The sequence below is a fragment of the Aspergillus puulaauensis genome, chromosome 3 (assembly GCF_016861865.1).
Source record: "Aspergillus puulaauensis MK2 DNA, chromosome 3, nearly complete sequence".
NCBI classification, from domain to species: Eukaryota; Fungi; Ascomycota; class Eurotiomycetes; order Eurotiales; family Aspergillaceae; genus Aspergillus; species Aspergillus puulaauensis.
Window position 1 is genome coordinate 1,168,212 of NC_054859.1, and position 15,922 is coordinate 1,184,133.

The 15,922-nt window shown below is 51.0% G+C and overlaps 7 protein-coding genes across 7 annotated transcripts; 4 read left to right on the plus strand and 3 right to left on the minus strand.

The window, feature by feature from the left end:
- Nucleotides 1-228: 228 nt before the first annotated feature.
- Nucleotides 229-4,012, plus strand: APUU_30466S (putative spindle-pole body protein (Pcp1); the record flags this gene model as incomplete). Its single annotated transcript, XM_041701562.1, has 3 exons — nt 229-834; nt 891-3,718; nt 3,781-4,012. 3 exons carry the CDS (start codon nt 229-231, stop codon nt 4,010-4,012), a joined length of 3,666 nt encoding a protein of 1,221 aa, XP_041554435.1.
- Nucleotides 4,013-4,800: 788 nt separating this feature from the next.
- Nucleotides 4,801-6,285, minus strand: VPS4 (AAA family ATPase VPS4; the record flags this gene model as incomplete). Its single annotated transcript, XM_041701564.1, has 4 exons — nt 4,801-5,022; nt 5,080-5,530; nt 5,586-5,918; nt 5,987-6,285. The coding sequence occupies 4 exons, from the start codon at nt 6,283-6,285 to the stop codon at nt 4,801-4,803; spliced, it is 1,305 nt and encodes a 434-aa protein (XP_041554436.1).
- Nucleotides 6,286-6,726: 441 nt separating this feature from the next.
- On the plus strand, nt 6,727-7,363 carry APUU_30468S (tubulin-binding prefolding complex subunit YKE2; the record flags this gene model as incomplete). The annotated part of the gene is made up of 4 exons (XM_041701565.1): nt 6,727-6,787; nt 6,900-7,095; nt 7,188-7,248; nt 7,304-7,363. The coding sequence occupies 4 exons, from the start codon at nt 6,727-6,729 to the stop codon at nt 7,361-7,363; spliced, it is 378 nt and encodes a 125-aa protein (XP_041554437.1).
- Nucleotides 7,364-7,833: 470 nt separating this feature from the next.
- APUU_30469A (2,3-bisphosphoglycerate-independent phosphoglycerate mutase) lies at nt 7,834-9,524 on the minus strand (the record flags this gene model as incomplete). Its single annotated transcript, XM_041701566.1, has 3 exons — nt 7,834-8,044; nt 8,110-9,430; nt 9,494-9,524. The coding sequence occupies 3 exons, from the start codon at nt 9,522-9,524 to the stop codon at nt 7,834-7,836; spliced, it is 1,563 nt and encodes a 520-aa protein (XP_041554438.1).
- Nucleotides 9,525-10,031: 507 nt separating this feature from the next.
- APUU_30470S (RNA polymerase II mediator complex middle subunit MED9) lies at nt 10,032-10,637 on the plus strand (the record flags this gene model as incomplete). Its single annotated transcript, XM_041701567.1, has 1 exon — nt 10,032-10,637. The coding sequence occupies one exon, from the start codon at nt 10,032-10,034 to the stop codon at nt 10,635-10,637; it is 606 nt and encodes a 201-aa protein (XP_041554439.1).
- A 987-nt stretch (nt 10,638-11,624) lies between these two features.
- SHM2 (glycine hydroxymethyltransferase SHM2) lies at nt 11,625-13,251 on the plus strand (the record flags this gene model as incomplete). The annotated part of the gene is made up of 4 exons (XM_041701568.1): nt 11,625-11,660; nt 11,725-11,775; nt 11,869-12,233; nt 12,288-13,251. 4 exons carry the CDS (start codon nt 11,625-11,627, stop codon nt 13,249-13,251), a joined length of 1,416 nt encoding a protein of 471 aa, XP_041554440.1.
- Nucleotides 13,252-13,751: 500 nt separating this feature from the next.
- Nucleotides 13,752-15,486, minus strand: APUU_30472A (putative prenylcysteine lyase; the record flags this gene model as incomplete). Its single annotated transcript, XM_041701569.1, has 2 exons — nt 13,752-15,274; nt 15,327-15,486. The coding sequence occupies 2 exons, from the start codon at nt 15,484-15,486 to the stop codon at nt 13,752-13,754; spliced, it is 1,683 nt and encodes a 560-aa protein (XP_041554441.1).
- Nucleotides 15,487-15,922: the final 436 nt, after the last annotated feature.

Sequence of the window (15,922 nt, forward strand, 5' to 3'; positions counted from 1 at the left end):
GATATGTGCCGCCGTTCACGCTAAGCCGCTTCGAGCTAGATGTCAACAACTCCCGAGCATTTACTTTCACCGCCCAAAACACGTCCATCATCACCAATGCGTTTTGCTCCTACCCATTGAGCCCAACTCTTTTATCCCGCGTTGTCGGGGATGTTTGTGCATCGGAGGACATTGGAAATTTGTTGAATCTACTAACTACAGCAATTTCTCGCGCGATTCAAACCGAAAATGGCTTACCCATACATCGACACCCCGCGCACCGAAGTCGACGGGAACGCGACTTACCTAACGAATGGCTTTCGCAGCGTCGGACGGCACAATCTATCGGCCCTCGACTCCGTCGAAAACTCATTCCAGACACCCTCAAAAGATGAGGATGTTCTCAAGGTTCTCGGCGACGGGCGCAGACGTAGCTCTGCAGGATCGAAGCTCAACACACCCCGGGCGACTGGCGGCCCGAAGTCCACGAGGAGCGCGTTAAATTCACGGCAGCAGCTGCCTACGGCGGGTGTGAAGGGTGAATTCACCCCAATGCTGAAGAGCGCCATGAAAAATAATCACATGAAAAATATGTCAACAACGCGAGGAGGGCCTAGCGCGCCGAAGACCCCATCTTATCTGAAGCCAGGTTATCGGAGTAATGGAAACACGCCCGGATTACCTGGAGTGGATATGACGGGTATTGATGAGGAAGACGCGACGGTCGAGGACCCGACACCTGTCCCGCAAGTAGCTAGCAGCAGTGTCCAGGGGACGCCGCTCCCGGGGCTTACTAGCAGAGACGGAAACATCCTCGGCGATGGGAATAATATGACGTTAAAAGAACAAGAACAGGTACAAGAAAAGATTATTAACGCATTGTCTTATGGATGAAGTGCTGACTTCTGCAGATAATCGATAAACTTGACAAGGACAACTTCGGGCTCAAATTGAAGATCCACTTCCTCCAACAACAATTAGAAAAGGCCGGACCGGCTTACAGCCATACAGCGCTCCTGGAGAATACAGAACTCAAGGTCTCGAAATTGACGATGCAACGCGATATCTCACGGTATAAGAAGGGTCTCCAACAAGCCGAACGCGACCTAGAAGCCTACCGCCAACAGTTTCAAGAGATGAGTGAAAAGATGCGCAGAAGATTTACAGACGAAACTGTACAACGTGAGTTGAAGTCGATGCGAGAGGAACTCGATAGCAGGGACGAGCACGTGAGGGAACTCCAAGAGCAACTGAGGGAAGCAAAGGGCTCGCAGTCGGAGGAAATTGACAAGCTTCGAGATGACATCGAGGACTTGGAAATGTCCCTCAGGGAGAAAGACCGGACAATTGAGGAGCGCGAGGAAGAGATCGAGGAACTGAAAGACAAAGACGGCCAAGAAAATGATGCACTGTCTGAGTTGGAATCGGAGCTTCGACGAGCTAAGGAGCAGCTAGAGGAGTTGCAGGACTCTCTTGACCATGCGAAGTCGGAAGCCATCGAAGCACGAACCTCTGAACAGCAGGTCTTGGAGGAGAAGGAACGAGCCGAGGAGAACCTACAGGAGCTGCAGGATGAGATGGCAAACAAATCTTTCAGCACTAAGGGTCTTGCCCGTCAGTTGGAAGAGGAAGTGAAGGAGCTCCGCCAGAAGAACAACGAGCTCAACGAAGAACTCGAATCAGGAGCTCAACGAATGACTAGCCTTGAAGAACAATCTCAGAAGTCTCGCCAAAACACGGACGACGAACAACAGAGATTATTAGAAGAGCTCGGTCAAATAAGACGAGAGCGTGAGCTGGCCTGCCATGAACGAGGCAACCTAAACGCTCAGCTTCATGAAGCGCAAGATGAAATTCAACGCAGGAGCGATGAAAAGGCCCTCCTTCATACTCGACATCACGCCCTGACGGACGAGTCCGGGAATCTGCAAAGCGAACTTGCTAAAGCGCAGTCTATAATCCGCGAGCTCCAGGAGTCACTCGACGCCGAGAAACATAACGCCACGGAAGACGCGGAGAATGTGCGCTCCCAGTACTTGGAAGATATTGAGCGATTGCAAGAAGAGATAGAGTCCCTTCACCACGAAATCGAAGATAAAGAAGGACATTTCGCTCTTGAGCAAGACAGATGGGAGAGCATGAGGCGCAACCTACAAGTTCAAAAGGACAGGGCGGAAGACCAAGCTGCAGGTTTCAAGCGGACTATCGAGAAGCTCGAACAAGTGGAGCACACGCTGACAGGAAAAGAGTCTAAACTGCAAGACGTCATCGATAGCGAGAAAGCGAGGCATTTTAATGCTGAAGCCGTTCTTGGTCGACAAGTGAAAGAATTAAATGACGACCTGTCTGCGAAGCGAGAAGTGATCGACCAGATCCGGCATGAGTTACTTTCTGTCAAAGAGGAGCTTCGCCTATCGAGACGCGCGGAAGCGACACTCAAGGAAAGAGTACAGTCTCTCGAGGATGAGGTGGTTGTTCTCCAGTCAAACCTGGAGGAAGAACAAGAATACGCCAAAGAACGCACAGAGAAAGGACCCTCTGAACAGGATGGCCAAGTGCAGAAGATACTTGCTGATAAGCAGAAGCTTCGCGATCAACTGGCCAACGCACACGTTGAGTTACATGACTTGAGAACAACAAAGGTTGAGATCAAGACGGAACGCGATGAGCTCCAAGCACAGCTAGATCAAGCCCAGAATCAAGTGGGCGACGTGACCAAGTTTGATAAGGAAAAGGTTGAGCTTCGAAAAACATCACTTCGGCTAGAAAACGAACTTAAGAGGCTCAAAGAAGACAAAATGTCGCTCCTGGAGACCAAAGACTCCCTTGAGAACCAACTGGGAGGTGAAATTGAACGAGCTGCTCTGGAAGAGAACCGTTTGTCTGCCGAGATCGACCAGCTCCATGACAAACTACAGTCGGCCTCCGGTGGAAAAGAACGAGAATTGGCGTTGGCTAAAGGCAAACTGCAGCGATTCGAGAGGCGTATTCATGAGCTGGAAGAGCTTCTCGAGCAACAGCCCCCTGCGGACTACGAGCAGTCAGCCAGCGCAGCAGATCTATCGGTTCTGCGTCATAGCCTGGATGAAGTGCGGAAGCGAGAGAAGGCATTGATTCAGCGCGAAGCCGGCCAGAAGGCTTCTATCCGTGCTTACAAGTCGAAGGTTGTAGAGCTCGAGAGGGAACTGCATGATGCAACGATCAAAAAGCTCGACAGCCAATCCCCTTCGTCCTCACCCGCTAGTAAATTGCACGAAGAGGTTCGGTCTCTTAGGAAGCAGCTCTCAGACGCGCATCGTGCTTTGAGGGAACTGAAATCAAAGACCCATAGTCTCGAACGAGCTGCAATGCGGGAGGAGGACCAGCGTGACCTGCACGAGCTACTTAAACAATCTACCTTGGAGGCTGAATCTTTGGCCCTCCAAGTCTCCGAGAAAGAAGCCCAGTTGAACGACACCGAAGCTAGGACCCGCAGAATCCGTGAAGAACGTGCATCCTACGCTCGCAAGGCTAACGCAGCAATCAAAGAGCTCGATTCTCTTCAAGACCGTTACAAGCAGGCCATGGAGAAGGCAGGAACCAAGGGAGAGAACAGGACCAAGCACGAAAAGGAGATGCTCGGCCTAGGCAAGGAAATCCTCTGGCTCCGCGCCCGACTCAAGAGGGAGCAGAAGTTCCGTTGTGACCTGGCGTGGAGTAAGGGCCTGATGGAGCTCGGGGAGCGTGTTCGCGTTGCTTGGTATGTTATCCGGCTGCAATTCTTCCCCGAAGTAAATGTACTGACTGATATTCTCTGTGTAGCAATGAAGCCGACCTCCGCATGATCTCCGAGATGGGCGTCAAGCCCCGTGATCGCAACAATGCCCGCACTCCAACCGAGAAGCTCAAGACGGCTGTTTCCATGGTCAAGGCCATCGTTCGAATGCAGAAGATGGGCCGCGAGTGGAAGAAGACGACAAAGCTAGGCGAGGGCCTTAAGCGGGCTAAGAATGAAGTTATGAAGAGGAGGGAGAGGGAGTCATTAAAGGCATAGAATTGCACTCTGTTACTCGTGGATTTTTGGAAGCTCTTGTCCCTTTTTGTTTATATTAAATAAGTGATTCCCCAGCGATGATTGTGGCCTTTGTTGATTTTGTCTTATCTCCGAGCTTTGCTTTCATTTACATGTATTGGAGTTTTTCTGGGGTTGCATGGATGTCATGACTTGGTGCCGTGCACTTGGTTTAAGATTTAGTTATCAGTCGCATGAATACCTATTACCAAGGGACTTCTTTGGATGTTTTTTTTTGCATATTCAACCGAAAAATGTTAATTGTCTACCTTCCCCAGCCCGCTGGCATGTAGTTTGCTATTGTTACGTTGATAGATCGATATGGAGGCAGCCATACCATCTTGACCAGGGTGGGAAAGGGTAGCAAGTAGGCGGTTGTACAGTGCATATAAAGTCTTCAAATTTAGATTGTTGGTTGTGTTTTGGCACTAGATTTAGGTACGCTGTGAATTGAAGAAACAGTTGAAAGTAATGTAACGCCTTGCCTGCCTAGGTAGCCTCATCCAACAGATAAAAACGCTTAACACCGGTATGTGAGGAGAAAAGGGACATGGACCGCATCAAAGGTCAAAGGTAGTAGGTGAACGAGCAATGAGTGGATCAGGGATGACTTCGTGATGATGATGGGAATGAGGGGAGCGGCGCGCATAGATATAACCAACAAGATAGGTGAACGTTAATGTCGGCGTTATGTATAGAGGAATGGTCTATCGGGTTCAACACCGGAGATGAATACGCAGAAAAAGGACCCAGAGACGACACATGTAGGATTAAGCACCCTCACTGCCGAACTCTTCGGTCCATTGCGTATTCCTCTTTAGATCATCTTGGCTGACTGTTGGCCGCGAGTTGCGGACGGCCTTGATGAAGTCTTTGAGTATGAGAGGAGGTTCTAGAAGTTGCTCGGCCTCGACGTTCTCCCACCTCATTTCCACCGCGCCATTATCGCCGGGGGAACACGGGGTTAGTTTCTCTTGGCCTTCATGTAATACCTGTGAATTGAGTTAGCGCTGGTCCGACTGAATTTGCTAAAAAGAGGTTGGCCGTACCTTTTTGTAGTGTGTTGCTGTCTGGATTTTGCGAATGGGTTGCATAAGTGCATCTTGGACGGCGATACTGATATCGCTACCGGAGTAGCCCTCGCTCTGTTCTGCGAGTGACCGGTAGTCGGCCTGTGTCATAAGACAGGGTGTTGAGCCCACTGCTAGCATGAACATCTTCATGCGCGCGTTGACATCTGGGAGACTAATGTGGACTCGTCGTTGGAATCTTCGGCGGATAGCAGCATCTAGCTGCCAAGGAATATTCGTTGCGCCTAGAATGAGGACGCCTTTGGAGTCATTTCCTACTCCGTCCATTTGGACAAGCAATTCGGTTTTGATACGGCGTGACGCCTCGGAATCATTCTCTCCACGAGCGCCACAGAGCGCGTCGACTTCATCGATAAATATAATCGCGGGCTTGTTCTCTCGAGCCATGTTAAAGAGCTGTTTCACGAGTCTGTAGAGAGGTGTCAGTTCTGGACAGGCACGCCACATAGATTTCGGAAGTTTACCTTTCACTCTCACCCATCCATTTCGAAACCAGGTCACTACTACTGACACTGAAGAATGTGCTGTTTGCTTCTGTCGCGACGGCCTTGGCGAGATATGACTTTCCAGTGCCCGGAGGTCCATAGAGTAGAATACCCTTCCACGGTTGTCGCCGTCCAGTAAACAAGTGTGGAAATTTTATAGGGAGAATGACTGCTTCCTTCAAGGCCTCCTTTGCGCCCTCAAGACCCGCAACGTCCTCCCATTGCACATTCGGCTTTTCCGACAAGATGGCACCAGCAAGGGCGGACCGTAGCTTTTTCGAATCGGCGTCTTCACCGTCGTCCTCTTCCTTCCTATACGACAACAAGAAACACGAATCAGTACAAGCGACAGCCACGATGGAGAATAGAAGAGAACCTACCCGCCTTTCCCACTGCCTTGCGACACCTTGCCGTTGGCGCCTACCGCACTTGGCTTTTTCCGACTATCCTGCGATGCCAGATGGTTCTTCAGCTTCTCCGCGCGATCCATGTACTCGGCCGTCTTTGCGCGGATCATCTCCTTGGACCTGGGGTTCTTCTCCCATTTTAGGGCGAGCATGAACAGCTCTAGTGAGGAGTAGTATTGCTGATAAGCTTTCTCGTACTCGCCTTCATTGTCGTTCTCGATGGCTTTCTTGACGGTGTCAATCGCACGGCCTAGGAAATCGGTGTTGCTCATTCTGGCGGCAGATTTCCAGAGGCTTGTTGGCTACTTCTTTTTCGGTTTCGGGGAGCGATTCGATCAGGTACGGCTGGCTGAGAGGCAAAGAGGGGAACTCGAAGGCGGGGAGTTGGAGGGTAGCGAAGGGTTGCCTGGGATGTCGTAACGCGGTAAAACGAGAGATTCGAGGATGGAGATTTCTCGGTACGAGGGAAATATAGACAGGACGAGAAAGGCAAAAAAGGACAATACGAGCGCCGAGTAAAGAGCAGCAGTGTTGTTTTGTTCGCGGGGATCAGATGGAGTGGAGAGCGAGGTGATCGGTCTCTCTGGACAACGCCGCCTTTTCGGTGACTCTCTTGTGCCCTGGATGCTTTTCTGCCGCTCCATCATCAGCCATCAACTTTTCCCCTCACACCTTTTTTTTTTCCCTTTCGATTTTACCTATATTTCTTAATTATGGCAGACCCACAGAAACAGATGCAAGCTCTGTCGGAGGAATACCAGACTCTCCAGACCGGTACGTCTACAATTGCGTCCTTAAAAGCGGAGCGGGGCATCAGTGAACCCCGTCTGCGATCTATTATAGTAACCCTCTATAAGACGGAACACTAACAAGAATACCTTAACAGAGCTTGACGGCCTTGTCGATGCGCGCCAAAAACTCGAATCTCAACAGCAGGAGAACAAGAGCGTCCAGACGGAGTTCACATCCCTCGACGATGACACCAATATCTTCAAGTTCATCGGGCCGGTACTGTTGAAACAAGATAAGAGCGAGGCATTGATGGCCGTTAATGGACGTCTAGAGTTCATTGAAAAAGAGATGTATGCCTACGCCCTTTGATATCGTCTATCCAATGTGCAGAAGCTAGGGTCGAGGAACCGAGTAAGGGCCTTTGCTTATTATGAATTCGCAGTAAACGGATCGAGGGCCAAATAACCGAGAACGAAGAAAAGACTGATAAGAAGCGGTCAGATGTAAGTTTCCGGGGTGCAATCCTAAAGGTTAATCCCGAACTAATTGACGATTTAGATGATTCAATTCCAAAGCCAAATCCAGCAACAGGCTGCCGCCGCCTCTGCGTCTGCGTGAGCTCGGGCTTGCCTCAAAACCGTCAGATTAAGGGCCGAGACTATGCTGTTTTTTGGGCAGGGGGGGGATAGAGGAAATTGATGGAGTGATACCCAGTTTATGAACGCCATTCGAGCTAGCAATTTACACTGTGCATTCTTTCCGCCTGGTGGCGGGGAATTGGAGCCGGTGATTGTCGCCGGTGAGAAAAGCCAATTCGGATCTGACAGGGAGCCCTGGGGAAAGATGGAAAGATTTGTGGTATGTCATTAGTATTGGGCTTGCCTATCTGCTACATTAAGCGCAGGGCCTAAGGCGGACATTTACACCTGGCTGCTACTGGTATTGCTTGTCTTGGCTTGCCATGACATTTGAGAAAGATATTTGAGAGCTACAGTATATGCTCAATTCAAAACTCCGTGACTATTCATCTCTTCATAAATAAAGCTATTTCTAGTTAGCGTGAAAGAAATCTATATTCTTTATTACTTTTATGCCTTGACCAGCAGGTTTTCTCCGGTCATTTCCTCGGGTTGCTCGATGCCCATGGCAGCAAGGACGGTTGGTGCAACGTCTCCGAGGACACCAGGTTCTTTTCGAAGACTCCAGCCCTCAGGGGCGTTGGCCATGATGAAGGGAACCTTGTTCGTGGTGTGGGATGTCTTGGGGGTGCCCTTTTCGTTGAGCATCTCTTCAGCGTTTCTGCGAGGTGGTTGCGTTAGCTTGCGTTGGTTTCGGGTAGGTGTACATGGGATGGCAAAACTTACCCGTGATCAGCGGTGATGAAGAGTGTGTAGCCGTTCTTCTTGCAGGCTTCGTAGATGATTCCGATGGCCTTGTCGGTGGCTGCGACACCCTTGATGGCGGCCTCGTAGACACCAGTGTGACCAACCATGTCAGGAGGAGCAAAGTTGTTCATCACGAACTGGAACTTGCCTTCGGCGAGACGCTCCTCCATCTTCTTCCCGACATCCTCGGCGCTCATCTCGGGGTCGAGATCGTAGGTGGCAACCTTGGGAGAGGGGATCATGTCGCGGACTTCGCCAGGGAACTGCTTCTCGATACCACCGTTGAAGAAAAATGTGACGTGGGCATACTTCTCAGTCTCAGCGACGTGGCACTGCTGGACATCCTTCTTGCCGAGCCACTCGGCCAAGACGTTGCCCATGTGCTGAGGGGGGAAGGCGACCGGGAAGGTGTAGTCGGTCTTGTACTGGGTCATGGTAGTGATGTGGATGTTCTTAGGGTAGGCGAGGTCGGGCCTAGGCGAGCGGTCGTAGTCGCCGAGGAGCTGTGTGATCTCACGGACACGGTCGGAGCGGTAGTTGAAGAAGAAGAGGGTATCGTCATCCTGCACACGCCTGTCCTTGCCACCAACGATGATAGGCTTAAGGAACTCGTCCGTCTGGTCCTGAGCGTAGCGGTCTTCAATGGCCTTGACAGGATCGGAGCTCTCCTCGCCTTCACCGGAGAGTATGCCCTTCACACCAACCTCAACACGCTCCCAGCGCTTGTCACGGTCCATAGCATAGTAGCGCCCGACGATGGTGGCAATTTCACCAATGCCGATTTCCTTGGTAGCATCAAGCAGCTGCTGCATGTACTTGGCGGCACTCTTGGGGTCGGTATCACGTCCATCACCGAAGAAGTGGATAAAGACCTCAGGAACCTCAATCTCCTTGGCGACCTTCAACAGACTGATAAGGTGGGTGATGTTGGAGTGGACACCACCATCGGAAACAAGACCTAGGAGGTGCAGACGGCCATTGCCATCCTTAGCACGCTTGAAAGATGCAGCAATGTTTTCCACCTTGATCAACTCTCCCTTCTTAAGTGTCTGATCGATGCGCACACTGTCCTGCCAGACGACACGACCAGCACCGATGTTCAAGTGACCGACCTCACTGTTACCCATCAAGCCCTCGGGCAATCCGACGGCGAGCGATGAAGCGTCAAGCTCGCTGTAGCCTTGAGCCGTCTTCGAGTTGGCTTCAGCGAAACCGGACATAAACGGGGTCTCGGCAGCTGCGATAGCATCGCCATCTTCGCGAGAGTTGGGGCCAGCGACACCCCAACCGTCGATGACAACTACACGTCCGTATTAATGAATGTCATATTGTGAGATTTTGTTGGGAATGTGAAATTGCATACTCAGAGCAACCTTCTGGTCAACCTTGGCCATAATGAATATCTAGCTCGTAGCTGATCCTGGAAGCAGTCAGTTAATATCAGGTCACGATGATGGTAATGGCTGCGGAATTGCAGACCATAGAGAGCCAATTGAGAGGAATGTGGTACTCACAAAAATAAAGTAAATAAGCAAAATATATTGATGATCGAGAAGAAGTAGAAGAGAGCGGGAGAAAAAAAAACGTGAAGTCGAGGCAGTGGCCGGTGAGAGCAAGAGCTGGAAAGAATAGTATGGAGGGGGAGGGGCTCCGGTGACGCTTTGGGAAACCGGCGCTTTTCTTTTTTTTTCCGCGATTTCTACGTCACTTTTGCTGTCGCTCTTCCGTTCTCGACCGCGTTCCGACTCTTCCCTAAACAATTCCCCAGCTTTCGGGAGAGTCGACATTTTTTTGCTATCTGGAGCCCCATTATTAGCATTTTCTGACTTCCGGTTCGCTCTCACGGGATACTCACCTCGGATCGTTTTCTGTTCGCCTCCTATTTCCCCCTACCAACCGCGATGGCTTCCAGGTCGCCTACCGCCGTAACACCAGGCCCAAAATCATCTGCACCCGAAACTCCAGCGATCAACGACTCGCCTACAACGCCGCAGGCCTTCTCTTTTCCACCTCCGCAGACCTTCGATTTCATCCCCCCGTTACATGGCGTGATTCTCCGACTGCTTGGCCCTCAAGCAAACGGGGAAGGGGCCGCCAATGCCGGGAATGACGCTGCTCCTGGAGCGGATCAAAGCCAGGCGCAACAGCAACAACCAACTTCAGCGGTCGGCAATGATAATAACAGTACTGAACTGCTAGGAGGCGTCTCTGCCTCGGGTCCTGGCCCTACGTCCGCGGCGGCTGAGATCGCAGCATTGGGGTCAAACTTGCCTCCCCAACTAGACGCCAAGAACCTTCCGACAGAGGTCAGCTCGATCAAGATTCGGATACAAAAGGCACAAGGCGTGGTGGAGAGCTTACCTGATGTGGACCGTACGGTTGGTGAGCAGGAAAGAGAAATTCACGACCTTGAAGACAGGATAACAAGGCTTAAATCAGTGATTTCCGATTTTGGGAGAAGAGCAAACAATACTGGATCTGAAAAGACCAAAGCACTTGGTCCTTGAAGCTGGGGAACTTAGTGAGGACAGTGCAATTCTTCTCATACGCAGGGAATGGAGTTGCGTTTATATGGCGAAAAGATTGCCATGTTATTCTCCCAGTGCTTCGATTCTCTGTCCTATACCAGGGTGGGGGCTAGTGCCTGGTTAGGAAACTGGGCGAATCGTGTTGGATTGATGCTTGGGTCGCTAGAACTCATTGAAATATTAAGGCGAAAGCCGTCAACTGCTTTCTGAATGTGGAATATCAGGGTTGAATACCGACGAGTATTTTCGGAAGCCTTTGAACAGCCCAGACGCCCTCGAGTACCCCTGTCTTCGACGGGGTGATCCAAAGCCCAACAACAGCTTGGGCGATTATCATCATCCAGACCGGTTTAATCTGGTGCTGGCACCGCTCAGCCGTTACATACCCATCCCCGCCAGCGCAAGATGACGCTTTAGCCCTCAGCCGTTGATGGCCAGCTAATATCAGGACCAATGCTGCTTCGGCACTTGATTCAGGCCTTTATACTCTCGATAATCAGTCTCACAGATGGTTCCCAGGGTAATGGACGCCAGATGGGCCTGAATTGCAGAATCCGAACTCTGAATACTTGGGGGGGCGGGGGACAGAGGGTACACGAGTAGCTAGAGCCACCGCGGTCCTCATTACTGCCGGTGTGCTACCATTCTACGTGAATAACATGCGCTTAATCTTATCCCATAAATCGAGCCCTTTGCGTATTATGGAGTGTAAAACAACTCATAGCCCAATTAAGGCTCACTTTCTCTGACAAGTGTGGGCCGGTGAAGAAACGTAACTCCGATGTCGCGGTCTGGGTCACCGGTTTTACTGACAGACCGGATTCCTGAGGCAGCCATTGATTACCCCACCACTTTTTTTTTCTTTTCTTCTCGTCCTCCCACCTTCTCGCCGTCCCCGTTCTCTTCTTCATCCTCCAGCTTCTGTTTTTCCCTCTCATCCTTACTACCTCTTTACTCCCTCTCACAATGGCTGCCTACGCTCTGTCAGATGCCCACCGGGCTGTAAGTCATCCATTGAGCTTTGCGAGCTTTAGATCTCTCGAGCATGACTGACTCACCGATGTAGCAAATGGAGGATCGCCTCGTATCTTCCGACCCCGAGGTTGCTAAGATCATGGTACGTGGCCCTCCGCAGCTTTCTGCTCCCATAGCTATACTGCAGAGGTTTCTCTTGTCCAACAATCAATTCTGACCTGGTTGCCTCATGTAGGAAAATGAGATCCAACGTCAGCGTGAATCCGTTGTCTTGATTGCCTCTGAGAACTTCACCTCCCGCGCTGTCTTCGATGCCCTTGGTTCTCCCATGTGCAACAAGTACTCCGAGGGTTACCCCGGTGCTCGTTACTATGGTGGAAACCAGCACATCGATGCCATTGAGCTTCTGTGCCAGGCCCGTGCTCTCAAGGCTTTCAACCTCGACTCCGACAAGTGGGGTGTTAACGTCCAGTGCCTGAGTGGTAGCCCGGCCAACTTGCAGGTCTACCAGGCCCTCATGCGTCCCCATGACCGTCTCATGGGTCTCGACCTTCCTCACGGTGGCCATCTGAGCCACGGTTACCAGACCCCCGCCAGAAAGTGAGTACTATAGTCAACCTGGGGTTCGGGCTTGTAGCTTACCATATTGCCCAGGATTTCCGCTGTCTCTACTTACTTCGAAACCTTCCCCTACCGCGTCAACCTCGAGACCGGTATCATCGACTACGACACCCTCGAGGCCAATGCCGAGCTCTACCGCCCTAAGTGCTTGGTCGCTGGTACTTCCGCCTACTGCCGTCTGATTGACTATGCCCGCATGCGCAAGATCGCTGACAAGGTCGGCGCCTATCTCATTGTGGACATGGCTCACATCTCCGGTCTGATTGCTGCTGGCGTTATCCCCTCTCCCTTCGAGTACGCCGATGTTGTCACCACCACTACCCACAAGTCTCTCCGTGGTCCCCGTGGTGCCATGATCTTCTTCCGCAAGGGTGTACGCAACACCGACCCCAAGACCGGCAAGGACATCCTGTATGACCTCGAGGGCCCCATTAACTTCTCCGTTTTCCCTGGCCACCAGGGTGGTCCCCACAACCACACCATCACCGCTCTTTCTGTTGCGCTCAAGTACGCTGCCACCCCTGAGTTCAAGCAGTACCAGGAGCAGGTGATCAAGAACGCCAAGGCTCTTGAGGAAGAGTTCAAGACCCTGGGCCACAAGCTCGTCTCCGACGGTACCGACAGCCACATGGTTCTCTTGGACCTTCGCCCCAAGGCCCTGGATGGTGCTCGTGTCGAGGCCGTTCTTGAGCAGATCAACATTGCTTGCAACAAGAACTCCATCCCCGGTGACAAGTCTGCCCTTACCCCCTGCGGTATCCGTATCGGTGCCCCCGCCATGACTAGCCGTGGCATGAGTGCGGAGGACTTCAAGCGCATCGCTCACTACATCGACAAGTCGATCAACATCTGCAAGTCCGTCCAGGCTGAGCTCCCCAAGGAAGCCAACAAGCTTAAGGACTTCAGGGCCAAGGTCGCCTCCGAGACCGTCCCTGAGATCCTCAACCTGCGCAAGGAGGTCGCCCAATGGGCCAGCTCCTTCCCTCTCCCCGTTTAAATGGGCAAATATTGGGCTTTAACCCCAAACTCTTGGATATGATACCAATTTTCTTTTGTTTTACTTTTGTTTTGTTACATTACTCTTGTACGAGTTCAACATCATTGCGCATAAAATCGGGTCGCGGAGTGCGTTCTTTGGGGTTTACGGGTCTGCTTTTTCAACCTTACGCGGGTCACGGGATATGGATATGCATGAGCAAGTGATAAACATAGCACTGGGATGGCTTCTTCAACACCTTCTTCAACAGGAAAAGTTTACCCTTTTCAAAGGCTTCAGTCGCCTTTTTTTTTGGCTTCAGTGCCGTTCTGTCTTTATCAACAGGCAGTTACATTTTACATATTAATGATATGATGAATCAACTGACATCGTCAAATATATGCCATCTTACTATCTTTGCTATTTTCCATGAATATTTGTTAAGAATAACGCCGTACTTCAGTAAAATTGAAACCACGAAGCAGATGCCGTTGTTCACGAGACAGGACAACGCTGTAGAATCAAAGCTCAGCCCTCCCATCCTCTTCCACGGCAGGGGAATCGTCCAGCCCCCGAATCTCGCCATCCTCATCCTGGTCGAGCCACGAGTGCGACATCAGTGCCGCCACATTCTTCCCCATAAGCGCGCTTGTCTCCATTGTTGAAATGAAACTCTCGATTGCACCGGTATACCAAACACCGGGGGCGAGAATCGGGTCTTCGAATGTCACGCGCGGATACAAGAACGGGTAGGGATGCCATGTTTTCTCGTGGTACCAGCTTACATCTTCCTTACTGAGGTCGTCGATACCGTCAGCTGACCCTGTGGAGGTTGATTCTTGGTCTGGTTGGTCGATGCCTAGGATGTCTTGCATGAATTGGGCAGTAGGTCGCTCGGGCGAGAAGATCTTGTAAACGTAGTGTTGCTTTTCTGGTTCCTCTGGGGAAGTTGAAGGTTTGGTGACGGTGCGGAGGGTGCTGATACTCCAGAACCCGGCTGGGCCAACGCCTTCCTCGGTGTCTCCGAGGTCTGTTCCACGTGGTAGGGTGGTGAGGATTGTTTCAGGAGGAATGTCGGAGGGACCCTTGAGATTGAAGTATTTCCAAGATAGACGATGTGGTGAAGAGAAGAGGGTTACGTAGAGAGTGTGAAAGGGAATGGTGTCTGGGGTTTTCTCGGGAGGTGGGGAGATGGTGATTCCGGAATACTGGTAGGGTCCAGCGATAACGACTTCATCGAATTCGGCTTTTCGTTGGGCATGCTCATCTTTGAAGTCCAGAGTAATTGTGCTGTCTTTGTTCCGATTGATGGATGTTACGGTATGATTGAGTCGCACATCCGCACGCGCAGCTTTGAGCATCCCGTCGAAGATTTGCCAGTTCCCTCCGTCAACAGACACAGCACCTTCAGTGGCCATGCAGACCATTGATTCAAGGCCGTGAATTAAAGGTAGATTCTGCCCGTAGTTGACCCGCGTACTTGCTTGGATCACTTCTCGAGAGAAGTCCGGCGACACGCTGTTCTTTTCCAAGAATGTAGTTCCGGGTGTGGAGGTGGCATCCAATAAACCTACCGAGGCAGCAGCAGCAGTAAGAGACTTGAATGGGAAAAGCGGCTCTTTATAGAGTTGGAGGAACTTGTTGACGGTGTTCTTCATCAGGTTCTGGGTCCTGATTGGAGCCAGACCGTACCGCCAGATGATTTTGGCGATATCCCACCAGCTGCCAGAGTCCTCCATTACAAAGACGAAGCTCTTTCCATCCCAGACGCCAAGGGTTTCACTTTCCCTGCGACGTTCATGGCTGGCGCCCGTGACGTTAAGACCAAGCTCCTTTGACGCATTGACTAAGTTGTAGTTGACCTCGACGAAGATTGATGCACCCAGCTCAATTGGGTATGTCGGGTCATCAAACACATTGACCGTCGTTGAGCGGCCTCCAACATAAGAAGAACGTTCAAGGACAGTAATATTGACAGCGATTCCATTTTCATCTGCATACTTGCGTAGTGAGTACGCAGTAGATGCCCCAGCTGCGCCAGCTCCTGTCGAAGATGTTAATGCACGGTCGAGCTTCTATACAGCGGAAGATCTTACCGATTATTGCGACCTGTTTTGGTCGCGGTTCAATTGGTGGAAGGGGCGTTTTTGTACGGCCAAGTTTGGGGATGGGTATGAATGCAAGAGATGTGGCATATAGAAGAGCCCACACCCATAGAAACCATTTTAGACCACCACTTCTGGAGAAGAACCCCATGATGGAAGATATGGGGGCTTGAGTTTAGCGTGATTGCTAGTCCGGCTGTGGTACCGAGTAAATGGTCTCTGACTTCCAGGGGTGGACACCAGCTTCCAGTCCAAGAAACAGAATATAGTATATATGGATAAGTTTGAATTAAGTTTATTGATGCATCCGCTTGATGAGAAGAATTGCGAGGGATGATGGAGGAGTTGTTGATGAGGTGAACTTGACGCTGTATCAGGCTGCTGGAGCTGTCATCACACGCTAGTCCAGAATGGCACTAGTGTCGTACCTATCGCTTATCGCCCAAATCTTTAAATTTTTTCGTGTATACAGCAGCGAAGATAACTACCACCACATTTACACTGCACTGACAGTTGAGAGAGGTTCTTCATCGCTGACATTGAAAGTATCGATTTCAATTGTTTGTTTTTTACCCACAGTCAGACCA